The sequence below is a fragment of the Halichoeres trimaculatus genome, unplaced genomic scaffold (genome assembly GCF_033239565.1).
Source record: "Halichoeres trimaculatus isolate MK-OKI-2021-1 unplaced genomic scaffold, fHalTri1.1 fHalTri1_scaffold_17, whole genome shotgun sequence".
NCBI classification, from domain to species: domain Eukaryota; kingdom Metazoa; phylum Chordata; class Actinopteri; order Labriformes; family Labridae; genus Halichoeres; species Halichoeres trimaculatus.
The window spans coordinates 23,099,106-23,113,538 of NW_027437195.1; the positions used below are offsets into that span (position 1 = coordinate 23,099,106).

Below are 14,433 nucleotides of genomic sequence, written 5' to 3' on the forward strand. Positions count from 1 at the left end.
TTTGGTCTCACTTCATCACAGTCAATAAAACCATGGCAGTCAGAGACAAACATAGGTAATTCACTGTCATAAATGAGCAGCAAGCTTCTGGTGACAACCCATCCCCAACAGTAACTGAGCCTAAAATTGAAAGTAAGGAAAACTTACAATATCAGGGCAACTGTCTGCACTACACTTTAGCATTTTGAGGCCAACCCAGACTCTTGAATTTTGAGAAAAACTACCAACATTTGAGCCAGCTTATCATTTCTGTGCAATATACCTTGATGTGTTGAGTTGTATTAACCAGAATTCCAAATAAGTAACGTTTTGCCTACTCTGCTTTTTTTTAAACAACTACTTGTCTTTCAAACACACAAAACGTCAATATATTGATATATGCGTGTTACCAATGATGGCCGCTCTGGTCTGTACCCGTGGGGGGTTTTGCTGCTGCTCTCCCTGCCTTGGTTTTTCATGTGTGTCAACACAAGACATGGGAGGTATGCTCTCCAGACCTATGGTTTTGGCACTCCACATAAGGGCACGGAGCTCCTAGAACAATCGTTTAGACAAATTTTGCATCCATATACCAAAACCTCTATGAACTGTTGGAGTTGAGTCACCAAACCTTGAGTGCCAGTCAACTCTTAAATAAGATCCGACACAACAGGATTCAATAAGTTATAACAAGACACAGCATTACGATATGACATGATATGATATGGCTCAGTGAGATTTGACATAATTCAACCATAGACTGCATAATAAACGGATATAGTCTTTGTGACATCACTTGTTTCTGAAAAGTCTTTGAAGCAAATTGGCTGGAACAGCCATCTTGGGAATGGGGCCAGCTTTGAGCCTCCGCACTAACAGGTATAGGGCATTTGTCACATGAGCTGAGCTTTGCCTTTGACTGGCTGAGCTCACGTTTTAAATATCTCCTAAAATGCTGAGTTGGAAAAAAAATACACCCCACATAAAGTGTATGCCGTTGGCGAAATAAGCTATTCAGATGGGAAACATTTTGAGTACCAAGCTGTAAATATGTTTATTGCTGCTGTGAAAAAGTATTTTTTAGGTTGGCGTTTATGTGGTTTCTAGTACTTCAGAAAACCAGCCTCAAGAAGATGCTTGGCGTACCACAGATTCAAACATTTCTGTATTGTCTAATATTTTCGATAGGTTTTCGATAGAATTCATCAAGATATAACAAAGCATGTATTTCATAACACAGCACCATTGCCGTGATATGACATCACATGACCAACAGTTATGATATGATACAAGACATGTTTTAATGGAAATCTGGGCTTGATAAGGAATAATGCAGAACATTGTTGATGTCCTGATAACCTCCGCCAAGGAGATTATGTTTTAGGGAGAGTTTGTTTGTATGTCTATGAACAACATAACTCAAAAAGAAGTAACGAACAGATCTTGATGAAATTTTCAGGAAATGTTCAAAATGGGATAAGGAAGAAGCAATTAAATTTTGGAGGTGATCCGGATCACCGTCTGGATCCAGGACTCTTTTAAAGGATTCTTTATCATTGTGAGATAGGGTCGTTTTCACCATATGTGAATATGTGTATACAACTCCATGATAAATGGTCAGATTGCTTTGTAAATCAATACAAGACAAGGTCACTATAATTTCTGACAGATGTAAAAGTACGATCCAAATCCTGGCAATATTCTGGATACTAAGATTCGGAATATGAAATATGTACTGGGTCGTCATAATTTTCAACGCTGTCAAGTAACAAATTACCGTACAAACCTGCAACTAACACCAAATTGTAGCAGACGGTCTGCTGAAAGAGAGTATAACATTAAAGTAGGACTTAAGTGTTGCATGAGAATCACAATATGCTTGGCAGAGGTCTGCACTCTGAGTGCTTCTGTAGTTTTTTTTTAATTTCTTGCAATTTAAAATCAATATTAAAACCTTTTTCTTAATGTTAGATGTATGTTACATATTGCAGAAAAAAGACTATATTTTACAAGTGTTAGACAGCAAAGGGAAATCATCCTCACAGGAGCCTGTGGTTTGTTATAACCCTACACAGCTCCTCCTAGATATTTAACACACACACACAGACAGGAACACACACTCGCAAGCACACACTGTTGTGACAGATAACGTACAATGATCGGTGTGATACAGTACTAGTGTTCAGTGGTTGTCACGCATGCTCAGATGATATTATTAGTTCACCTCCCTCCCCATGTCTCTCTCTCTTTCTCCGGACAAGCAGTTGAGGAGGAGCATCTGTATCAGCGCTCAGAGGAGGAGAGAGAGGGAGATGGATGGACAGCAGGTCGCCATAAAACACACGTTCTCCTCCCGCAGAGTGAGGTGAGGTGACCGCAGGTGTCGGAGTGTGGCCGGGCGGAGGCGCTCCGAGGTGTCCTTGAGGAGAAACTGCCGCAGGAGAAAGAGGGTAAAGAAGGAGAAGAGGGTAGCACAGCAAATAAAGGAAAAGGAGGAGAAGAAATGGCCAAAAAGAGGTGATGGAGCTCGAGGGATGCTCTGTGGATGACTGACCGAGAGTGAAGTTCAACCAAACGGGGAAGCAGGTGAGTCACTCACCCTCCTGTAAAAGAGTATCTGACAGTAAATAACACACCCGGGGGTTTACTGACTTCACCACGAGACGTAATTAACGGATCGTCTGGTGTCAGGAATCCAGTGATGGAGCTACCGCGTGCCACTCTGTATGCGCGCGTGTGAGTATAGGTAAACGATAGCGCGCGCACTTGTCTGCCATTCAGTAATTTGTCATGGGTCACGGGTCGTGGTGTTGGAGTAGGTTACAACATAATAAAACTCACAAATACCACTCAGTGGATGCTGGGGGGGGGAAATCACAACATGTCAGGGGGGTGGGGATCGAACCTTCGTCCTTGTGAGTGCAGCAGCCGTGTGGTGTCAGAACAAGTGGAGACGTAATGTTTAGTGATGTGAGAGGACGGTTTGATTGGATTTTGAATATGGATGCAGCGCAACCCTTCTCTCTCTGTCTCCCTCTGTGTGTGTGTGTGTGTGTGTGTGTGTGTGTGTGTGTGTGTGTGTGTGTGTGTGTGTCTCTCTCTCTCTCTCTCTGTGTGTGTGTGTGTGTGTGTGTGTGTGTGTGTGTGTGTGTGTGTAAACCCTCTGGCGTCACATGTTCGCATCACCAAGGAACCGAGATAACCTTGAAAATAACATCTCCCCTTAGTATTCCGACACACACCCACTTAAGATGACGTTAACATATTGATTTATTGAGAATAACATAAAGCAGAGAACACACACACACACACACATCTGTATTTACCTCTATGAAAATACATCACTCTGTAGTAGCTGTAATAACTCTCATGTTGAATAAAGACGCTATAATAGCCGCATAACCTTTCAAAGTGTTTAAATATTAACGCTCTACACGAGCTCCACTCATAAAGTGTTTGCCCTGTTTAAAGATGTGATTGATTTCAAAAGCTTTGAAGTCTTTCCAGGATGTTCCTCATGTAAAAACATAAAAATATGTGGCAGTCAATAGTCCCCAGTACAATTGTTCGCTCTCCCTTCGTACAGGTTTGGCGCTGGCTTGTAGTAGCAGCTCATTTTAGGGTTGTGTAAGGTGTGAAAAAGCTTTTGAGAGCAGCAGCAGCATTGCAGAGGTGGCTGCATCAGGCAGAACAGTAAATATTAACTGGTCGAGGAGTCAAACAAGAGCCTCCTGATCTTTTTGTGGTTTCACAAAGCAGCGGATCGAGTTTCTTGTAACCTTGAATGGAAATACACAGCTGGATCCTCTCAGATATCAGCAATGCAAACTGATAGCTGTGGCTGTTATTTTACAAACTCAGTGAGCCGTGAAGTCGTAAAATCTGCACAGAGTTTCATATCATCTGGACTCAAGCTGGGAGGTTTTAGCTGGACTACCTTCTTTTCATGTCACAGAAGCAGGAAAATGTCTCAAACTCAGATATGCATTTAAAGTCAATTTTTTAACATCAGAATTCACTCTGCAAACTTGAAAAACACCCTCACACTGTGAGCCTTCCAGCCGTTGTAATTTGTAAAAGGGCGATTCAGACTGATTCGAGTGAAAACTCAACATCTCCAGGGGGAGTAAAGGCCACATGTACAGCTGCAAATTCCCAGCATGCCCTGCTTCTACAAACCAAAGAGGCTGCACCATCAGTAATGTTAAAAACAGAAAGGAGCTGCAAAACATGCAGACTTCTAAAGAGTAAGATCATTAAGCTCAATAATGACCAAGAAAATATAATCAAACAGTGCGTTTTTTAAAACCTGAAATGAAGTACCAGTTTGTTTCTTGAGATTTTAATCTTCTGGATAGGTCACAAACTAATTATTTTGAGGTTACTTGATCGCTATTTCTCATAGATATTTCTTACTAAGTTTACAGACCCCATTACTTTTCTTTTAAAAGCCAATGAGAGATCAATATTTGTGGTTTCACGAGAAATATCTCAACAGCCCTTTTTTATTTTGCTTGTCTGCAGTACACATAATCTGTGACAGCATGATCCATGATGCCCTAATGTTGGATTTCTTTCTGCAGCATGTCAGTGCTGCAGGAGCACATGGTGTGTTAAGAAACAAATGTGGAAACCATTTATCATTTTACCTTAAACCTCTGTCGCTTGTTACGCCACCGTTTCTAGCCTCTCATGCTGAAATTCAGCAACAGTGATTCAACAGTCCGCTTTGGTACTCACACATTGCACCCTTGAATAGCCAAATACTGGAGCATCAGAGCTGGAACAACTTCTACGCATTTGTGCATTACACAAAGTACAAGAGGCATAAAAGAAGTATTAATATCACACCGTGAAATGACACTGTGTAAGTGCCGGGTGCTAGCTCAGCAAGGGGACAGCTTTGTTTCAGTATCAGGCCTCTGGGACATTATAATTACTTTAAAGGCAAATTGCTTTAGGGTCGTAAAGTCCTGCATTAAGCTAGCAATGTAAAAAAAAAAAAGGCTAACAACTAATGGATGTATTTCCCATGATGATTGGTACAGTCATTCAGTCACTCGGTATACAATCTCTGTAATAGCTTTATGAAGAGAGTTTTTTACGTGTGTCTGCCAAAACATTTTGTTCAGTGCTACTTCACTAATATTAGCATGCTACCAAAAGTACCACTGTAAAAAAATGAGAAGTTGGTAACTTGGTTGGTTAAATTTAGTCAGTTTTAGATAATTATATTGAAACTCTGTACATCAACGAACATCAATGTTTCCATTAAAGCATTGTATCACAGCTAGCTTAGAGCAACTTAACTTCATGGGATGTCAAAGTTAAAATAGTAGCTCCCAAAGTGGGGGGTCATGAAACAAAATGCCTCGAAACTACATTTTCATCTATGATCATAAACACTGAAAAAAGAGGTTAAAATTTATATAAAACCATGCAAACAGAAAATCTGTTTATATTTGCTGCCACAAGAGCCCCATAAGTGACTAAGCCAGAATAATGAAGGCATCAGTGGCAGTAGATTGATTATATGTTCAAACAGACCATTTTAGTTTTACCAATTGGCTATATGAAGGGCTTCAGGCCTTTTTTTTGTTTTTGTCTGTTTTTGGATTGGCCTATAAGTGTATTCCCATAGCAGGGGGTTACTGGTCTCTGGCACTGCAATTTTGGGAACCCCTGAATTAAAGCATCACATTACAAATATACCAAAGTGTAGCCTTACAAAGCTGTTAAACATGTTACTAATAAACACTTCATGTTGTGTAAGGGCAAACTGACTTTTGGATTGAGTATCGCTAACACAGTTGCTTAGTTTTGGGTTATATTAGATACACAAGGTATTGAGGATAAAGGGTGGGTTATCAAACAGCTCCACAAAACTCACACATTGTGTCATTGCTCCTATTTACTGTGTGTAAACTGGCACACAGTGTATTTGCTTTTCTTCTGTGTACAGTTTACTGAAGAAAAATATTAGCGTTAGGAAGCCAAATTACGGTCGAGTAACACTTTGGAACTCCAGGGAAATCACTGAGCGCTGAGCTTTAGCTGCCTTGCATGAATAAACATTATGTCATGTGAAAGTATCCCCTGTTTCTGGAGAAACCAGTGAACTGCTGAGTGTTTTACAACCTGAAATGCAGCAGTGGGTATGTGCTGTGTGCCACCTGCAGGACCAGATTGTTCAGCTGCAGAGAGCTGTTACTATCTGGGTTGAAAGGAAATATAAAGGGATGTAGAAATGAAAGATGGAGCAGAGGAAGATTTTTGGAACTGATAGAGGTGACTCATACATTTGTTACTAATCTAATAGCGGGTGTCTCATGTCTGAACCAAATGAGCAATACCCAGACTTAGAAATCTAAAGCGTATCTCATCCTCCCTGGCTGAGGGTACAGAAATAAATAGTTTTAGAATGCAAATGAGGCAGGAAGCATTCACTTATGTAACTGTCATTGCCTACAATCTCTAACCAGCCTTTCAAGGTCATGTTATTTAAAGAGACTTAAAGGGGCGATAATAACATTGATTATCCGCCTTAATGGCTCCTGGGATTCAGCAATTTTGAACTCATGTGAACTATCGTCCCACACACACGCAAAAAAACAATTAACCTGTGCTGTTTGCTAGGACACCTAAAGCCTTAGTGGATTCCCTGCCAAACACGCAGGCACTCTGGAAGATGTGAGTCACTGCTATTATTATACGGGATATGAAAGATAAATGAGATATCTACAAGTATCCCAGAGAAAGGGAGAGAGGAAACAGACATGAGGTTTGCTGAAGAGTGTGTGTAAAATATGTATTGAATGTGGCTCTCACAGTATCTTCTCTTTTCTGTTCCAGGTGTCTGTTGTTGCCAAGGTTTCAAAATGGAGTCCACTCACCTCTTGAGCGGCTCGAAGAAGAGAGTCAAGATCCACCCTCACACTGTCACAGCTAAATACGCCACGCAAACCCCCTACTCCCCACAACCTGGAGTTCACACACACTTTCCCCAACCGGGGGATGAAGGCTACGATGATGCCCCGTCTTTTGAGGACTTTGGCTCCTTCCTCGAGGAAACATCAGACAGGAAACGGCTAACGGAGGGCAAGAGGTGGCCTTTGACTCTGTTTGGCTCCAAAGATAAGGACACAACCAGCAGACCGCAGGCTGCTGCGGGAGGAGGGGAGACTAGTGATGGGGGGGTACGAGCAGCAAAGGCGTCCGGGAAAGGAGTTGGAGAACAGCTGGCAAGTTTTGGGGAGGCATCGGTGTCTGCATCTCGGCTAATGTGGGTTGGTTTGCTAGGTGCAGCGTTGGCTCATGGATGCTTGATAGTTCTGACCCGCCTTGCCACAGAGCAATTCAGCCTCGGCCCCCTGTTCCTGCTCATGGTTCGATCCATCGTGCAACTCGTCTCCTTAGCTGTACCTTTGCACAGAGGGGAGAACCCTTTTGGACCAGACGGCTATCGCATACGTCTGCTCTGTTACGGCATCGCCTACTCTCTTTCCCTCTGCTGCGCCTACTCATCCCTAACATTTGTCTCTCCTGGAAACGGCACAACAACCTGGCGCCTGGCAACCACAGGGCTGTCAGCCATCTTGGCATTTTTGCTTCTGGAGGAGAGGCTTGGATTGCCGGATGGGATCACCATCGCTGCCGGACTGTGTGGTTTGGGGCTTGCATTGCTCCCCACAGCAGATGAAAGCAACTCAGATTCACGTGTTGATCCAGTTACGTTCTGGAGGGGAGCGTTCGGGTGGTCTCTCTCAGCTCTGGCTGGGTTGTGGATGGCTCTGGCACTGGTTGGGTATCGCTCCCTGAAGGAGAGGGTGGGAGTGGGCACAGCTTTGTTCACAGTGAGCTGGACTGGCAGCCTGCTTTCCCCGGCCTTCTTGATTCTTCTTCAGGAAGGCTGGTCCTGGCCCACGAGCGCTCCAGCCTGGGGCATCATCTTGGGCCTGGTTGCCTGTTCGGTAGCTGCCTTTCTTGGGATGACACATGCTCTCACTCGGATCCACCCGGCTCTGGTCTCTGCCTCACAGAGCTTGGAGATACCCGTTGCCATGCTGCTCCATCTGGCTGTGCTGCCGTTGGCTCCAACTGCGCCGGAGGTCGTCGGGAATGTGATGGTCATACTGAGCGTGGGCTGGCTGGTGGCAATGAAGCTGCTTCCTTCCCGTGGGGGAGGACGTCGCCAAAGAGAGGAGTATGAGGAGATCTTAGACTCGCCAATCAAATAGACTTCTCTACACACTCCTCACTTCACAAGATTGTTACCATCGTACACAAAAGACTGCTAAATGTTTACTGGAGCCTGATCTATTTTGTATTGTCTTTTTGCTTTTGGGAAAGTGCCAATATTGTGTTGTGTGTTATTGTGATGTTGTAACGTGACATTAAAGTCTCTCTGAGGAATGCATGGGCCAGTGGTACTCTGTATCTTGCCTTTTAAAGATCGAGTTTGTTCATAGGCTACATTTTATAACAGTGTAATGTCAGTCACTTTAAGCAGCCAGCTGAGAGCTAGCCAGGGATTGATGCCATCTATTTGGCTGCAGGCTCCCGGCGAAGGAGAGGGACAGGACATGGGAGGCAAGAGAAGGGAGCAGCGGAAGATAAACGGGAGCGGAGGGAAGAGATGATTGGATTGGCACACAGATAAGAAGCAGGAGAGAAAGATGAATGATGGCAGATGACGAAACAGATGAAAGAGAAGGAAGCCAGGACAGAATGCGAGGCTGACGTTGGGTGATTATTTTGCCGCTTCTGACCAGCTGGCTATTGAAAACACTTTTATATGTCGGGAACAGTCATTATGTCTAATAACTACCTGTCAGACACATAATCACCTACACTCTTCTTCTCTGGGCCTCTCATCCCCTTTTTGATCATTAGCTTCCATTTTTGCCTTTTCCCTCATTTTCTCCATGTTACAAAGTGGCATAACAACATAAAAAGGCTCCATTCACTAAAATGTAGACACCCTGAACAGATGGATACTTTCTAAGAAAACAGGTGCACTCTCATTAAACAGACTAGTGTCTGAACAGGTGCATGTGTTGACTTGCTACTACATCTTGATGCTCCTCTTGCTACTTGTTGTAACATTTAAAAATAGAAAGAAAAATCTTAGCAATGTGTGCAATTCTCAAGCTGGCCTAAGACTTCCAAATGAGAACAAACACACTAAAGTACAGACAAAAGTTTGCATTATGGTTGTAAGTTTTCCTAGTGATCCAACAACTCTATTCACATCCAGACAAAAACAACATTAAGATATTTCTATTCTCCTTAATTATATTGTACGCTAGTCCACACTGAATTAAATTAAAGGGACACAATACTATAATTCTATCCCTCAAAATTTACTTTACAGAGTTGCAAGATGTAAAAAAAGGAATGTGATTACAAGAGAGAATTCATGCCACTGAAACATATTTCAGAGGTCAAAAATAGGAAAGTTAAAAAAATAATCTTTTGTACTCTGAGTGGGAAGTTGAATTCTGAGATTGTGGTTAGATACTTTACTTTTTTTCCTCTAGATTTCTAAGATTACATACAAAGTAGAAAGTAGAGTTTTATTTTCTGTATGACTCCTAGCTTTTTCCTCAAAATACTGACGTCAACCATCACAATGAAATCACAACAAAACAATGCCAAAAAAGCTTTTTTATGGCCATTAAAAAAATTACGTGGCTCAAATTCACTGCCATACTGTAATAACTTATAAGTAATGAATAATAATGAATACATGAGTTACTGATTAAGATGTCATTAAATAAATACAGGTTTATACATAGCTAGTGATTATGAAACACTTTATGTCACATTTTTAGGAAGATGTACATTTAAAAGTTACAATTATGCTGTAATTTACTTAATTTACTCAAAACTGATTAATTAATTCATTCCATCATTCATCAATGTTCTAACACTTATCCTGGTCGGGGTAGGTGGAGCCTTTCCTAGCTGTCTTCAGACACCCTGGACTGGCCACCAACGCAAACTCAAACTATGAGCAATTTAAAAACACCAGTAAACCCGATGTTTTTGGACTGTGGGAGGAAGCTGGAGTACCCAGAGGAAACCCACATTTGTTTCTGTCTCAGGCTGATCTTTCGAGTCAGGAAATAATGACAGTATGGAGTCAAGATGTAAGGAGCTACAGTTCCGTTACTGGGAGAAGTGGAGGGACATCCTGTCCTGCAATCCGGGCCACAGCAGCTGAGTAGGTGAGTTCACGTCTAAATTTCCAATTGGAAAAAAGCAAAATTATGTGGTAGTGATAATTGCAATGGTGGTAGAAATTGAGACGAATGCCTCATTTGTGCTTCTGTTAACTACAAAAGTCCTGTTTACCTTGTCTGAAATTACCTTCAATGGGAGTGTTTAGTTATAGTATAGTCATTTCATCCCAAAAGGAGGTTAGAAACAATCTGATGTCATGGGATAATATAATGGGATGAAAAAATGTAATTTTTTTAGATCAATAAAATTAAACTTGAATCAATGTTTTGTTTAAAAGCATGAGACTCTCTAACGTCAGGGCGTTGTTCAATTGGTTTCATGTCTTTTTCGCATAACTACCCTGCATAGATGAATCTATGTAATAGTCTGATAACATCATTAGAATTCTTATTCTGTAGAGTTGCTGAATTTCTTTAAGGATCTGACACAGTATTGATTTTATTGTGCTGTCTTCCTCTTCTCTTCTACGCTTATTTTTTTCAATCACTCTTTTTTTTCCCTTTTAATCGCATCCTGTTTACTGCTATATTTCTTCTCTTTACTCTAATAAAACTCAATAAAACACAAGTAGAAAAACACTCTGATTGAAGAGGGGATGTGGAGCAGGAGACCAGCATATAAAAAGAGACGCGGAAAGTACCTCCATTAAACACCATTTAATATGTGGTTTATAACAATGAAGGCGAGTGTGTGGCTGCAGGACTGACGGGTGGTGCAGTAATAGCTCTGGCAGGGTTTCATTAATCATAAACACTCTGAGCATTGTAAGTCAGGGCTTCTAAGCAGCTAATGAGAAAGGTGGGGCCTGCCCACAATTAAACTCAGGCCATAACCACTGACACACTTTCTCGTGGTTATAGTAGTTTGCAGACATGTCCACAAGAACATAAACATGGAGGTGTAAAATCCAGCATGCGTAGGACACATACTGAGTCAGACAGATGAAAGTGTAAACATGTGCATGGACTTGCAGCTCTAAAAGTGATTACTGCGTGGGAGGAGGGAGGAAACCTTTCCACGAGGCAGACTGAGTTGTTTTGATATGTTTTTATTTATTATAGCAAAACCACGACATTTATAGTACATCTCAAGTCATTGTCACCAGACATAAACAAGCTCAAATAAAAAAAAAAAAAACAAAACACGCTGATGTTAAAAACAAGTGTGCAAAATCACATCACTGGAATGTGTCCTGTTTATCTTTCCTTCTCTCCTCTCATGTGTCTCCTCTGCTCTTCCTTTGCATACCTGCCTGTTCAATAACTCTGCTCAGCTGCAGGTGGACCCTCTGTAGCTCTGCTGCCACGGCAACCAGGGCCTTTTCCATCCCCGCCATGTCAAGAGGTGTAGTCACTTCCTGCTCTTTCATGCCCGATGAGAACGGCTTCACTCCCAAGCCAAACGCTGCACCTAGACCTCCAGGTCTCTGCGTGGGCTGGTGTCCCACCCTGCTGCCCCCCGCTGCCGACGGCACTGCTCTTAGGCCGCTAGTTTCCTCCAGACGCTTCAGGTGGGCGCTCCCCTCGTGGCTACTGTGCAGGAGCTGCTGTAAAGTAGTGTTTAGCCTCCTCTCCCTCTGTGCTTCCTCCTCCCTCAGCTCCAGCAAGCCTTTTTGCAGCTTGACACTTGCCTGCTCTGCTTGCAACCTGCAGGCTGACTCCAGGCTGGGTAGACAATGCTGACATGTTCCCTGAGCTAGCTTGTCCACCTGGGCTCTGATAGAATGCATACCTCCACAGCATTGTTCCAGAGACTCCAGGAGCATGTTCTGCCTCATGTGGGAGTCCTCCAGAGCGATGAAAAGCTTGTCCCAGCGAGAAAACTCTGCAGTCTGACAAGATGGGGTTGGATTTTCACCTGCGGACAATATCAAAGGTTGCATCAATTATATAGTTCCAGAGACAGGCCGAAATGATCACTTAAGGACGACTAGAAATAGGCTAGTAAAATGCTATTTTGGGATACATATCTTTGAGCACATAACTGGAAACAAACCTAAATCTTAAGTTCCAAAAAAAACTAAAATTTTGCACATTTTGAATAAGAGAAAGCTCATTTGTCATTTATAGAGGACACCAAAGTTGAAAAATGGATGACAAGTGTTGGATGGTGTATTGAGTGCATGGCTGATTTCCAGTTTCTGTCGTTTGATTTGGCTTCTTTAAAGGTGCTATTCCTCATAGATGAAAGGTAATAAAAAGAAATGTGTTTGCCCATTTCTCTTGGCAGTTATTGGAAAAGGTTTTCCCCATTAGAGACTCTGGTGTCCATGTGAAAAGAACTGTTGCTATAGTTAATGGGCTATGTGTAATATAGTTTTTATTGAGTGGTACCCTGATGAGCTTTATTTTGTCGCAGAGCGTGAATCATAAAGAACAAATGTGCTCTTTGTTCCTCGATCTTCTTTCTAACATAAAAAGAAACTTCATAGTTTCCTAAAACAATGATGTCCTCTACAACACTTACGTTGAGACGTAGTTACGTTTTCAGTGTGAGTCACTATTATTAAAAACAGGTTGGGATACTTATAATTAGGGCAAATAAACTTCTCTCTAAGATCTGTTTCAGTCTTTCTGGTTCAAAATAGTCACATATTGAAAACTTTTTTTAAACACTAGAGGTTCCAACTGAGAATAAACTTACTTAACTTAACTTGGCCAAAAGTTTTGAGAATGGAACACATTTAGTTTATTTTAAAGTTCATTTTTCATGGCAGAAAATTTTGCAGTTAATTTAAATTCACCTCATAGCTTTACAATCTAGAGTTGATACAATTTGCCACCATAAAAACTGAGGCAGCAAACTTTGTGAAAAGCAAAATTTGGGCCATTCTCAAAACTTTTGGCCACAACTTTACAATATGTTGGAAAAGCAAACATGTTTAAAAATTTGCAAAAAACAGCAATTGGAGACATGAGAGCCAAATTAATCACTACTTTTGCAATTTGGGATTTTTTTTTTTCATTTACATGACAGTATTGAGGCTTGTAGAATGAATAGCATTAAACCTAGACAAACCAGACCACCTGCCTGTACATAGAAGCATTATTGTGGACTGTCAGAAATTCTATTCTAAATTTAATATTCGTGAACAGATATGGGCCAAATATAGAGCCTTGGGGGATACCTTCACTAATCTACCAAAATGAATAAATCAAACTTCATAAGACAAACTCTATTTCCTAAAAAGAGTCTGGCATTACAGCTGAGAACAAAATCTTCTCAATAAGCCATCTGCTCATACAAGCTGGTAACCAAACAGACGAAAGGACAAACAAACAAAACTCACCCTCCTGCTGGTCCTGAGAGATCTCGTTGTCGTAGTTGTCTGCGTAGTTTCCTTCATATTCAACTTCATTCACACACAGGGATGCACTCACGAAGCCAAGCACACACAGCACACGCCAGGTTTCGAATACATGCATGATGTTGCTTTAAATATTATGCCTTTCAAAATATCAGAAGTGTTTGCAACACAGTTTTCCAGCTTATCATTTCTCCTTTCTGTTCTGTGTATGCAAAGCTCTTCACACTGAGCCAACCACTGAGGGTGCAGAGTTTATAAGGATGGAAGAAGGAGGGAAGTCGAGGAGGGTGGGACAGAGGTGGGGGTGCTGCAGAGGTTGAGTGAGTAATGCTTCACTGGAGGTAACATGTCAAAAGTCACAATGAGTGGGAAATTGGGGCATTATAAGGAATAGAGAGTTATAGGGGCACAGGAAAGCTTGGGTGACAAGAAAGCCAAGTACAAGAGAGGAGAAAAACAGGATGGGGGCAATAGCAAAACCAACAAATGTAGAAGTACATTTGTTACTGTTATTTAAAATAAGTTTCAATAAAGCAAAAATATGCCATGTTTAAGAAGTAACTAACACTTTACATGTCTGTAATGTCCAGTAACTTTGAAGGCCCATGTTAACCAAAAACAGCAAAACAGATCCAAAGAAAACACAGTAGTGAGTTTGTTTACTTCTTACTTCTTACTTTTGTGAGAGGATTTGACTTGTAGTGTAAGCTGTATTTTTCTTTTCATAGCCTTTTAACTGCATTGTGACTTTTAACTTTATTCAAAAAAGAAACTTACCCCAACTGTCACGCACGACCTGCATCCATTTAAGAATGCGTCATCCGCCGTTCCCGCCTCTAATCCTCCAACAGTGGCTAAAAATAGAATAGGTCACGAGCCGTCTGCTGAGCGGACCCGTCGCC

The 14,433-nt window shown here is 41.7% G+C and overlaps 2 protein-coding genes across 2 annotated transcripts; one reads left to right on the forward strand and one right to left on the reverse strand.

The window, feature by feature from the left end:
• Positions 1-2,180: 2,180 nt before the first annotated feature.
• Positions 2,181-8,394, forward strand: slc35g2a (solute carrier family 35 member G2a). Its single transcript, XM_074692147.1, has 2 exons — positions 2,181-2,565; positions 6,832-8,394. Exon 2 carries the CDS (start codon positions 6,858-6,860, stop codon positions 8,214-8,216), a length of 1,359 nt encoding a protein of 452 aa, XP_074548248.1. The 5' UTR covers positions 2,181-2,565; positions 6,832-6,857; the 3' UTR covers positions 8,217-8,394.
• A 3,030-nt stretch (positions 8,395-11,424) lies between these two features.
• On the reverse strand, positions 11,425-13,725 carry LOC141806941 (pentraxin-related protein PTX3-like). The gene is made up of 2 exons (XM_074692673.1): positions 13,514-13,725; positions 11,425-12,081 (listed from the first exon to the last, which is right to left on the reverse strand). Exons 1-2 carry the CDS (start codon positions 13,647-13,649, stop codon positions 11,441-11,443), a joined length of 777 nt encoding a protein of 258 aa, XP_074548774.1. The 5' UTR covers positions 13,650-13,725; the 3' UTR covers positions 11,425-11,440.
• Positions 13,726-14,433: the final 708 nt, after the last annotated feature.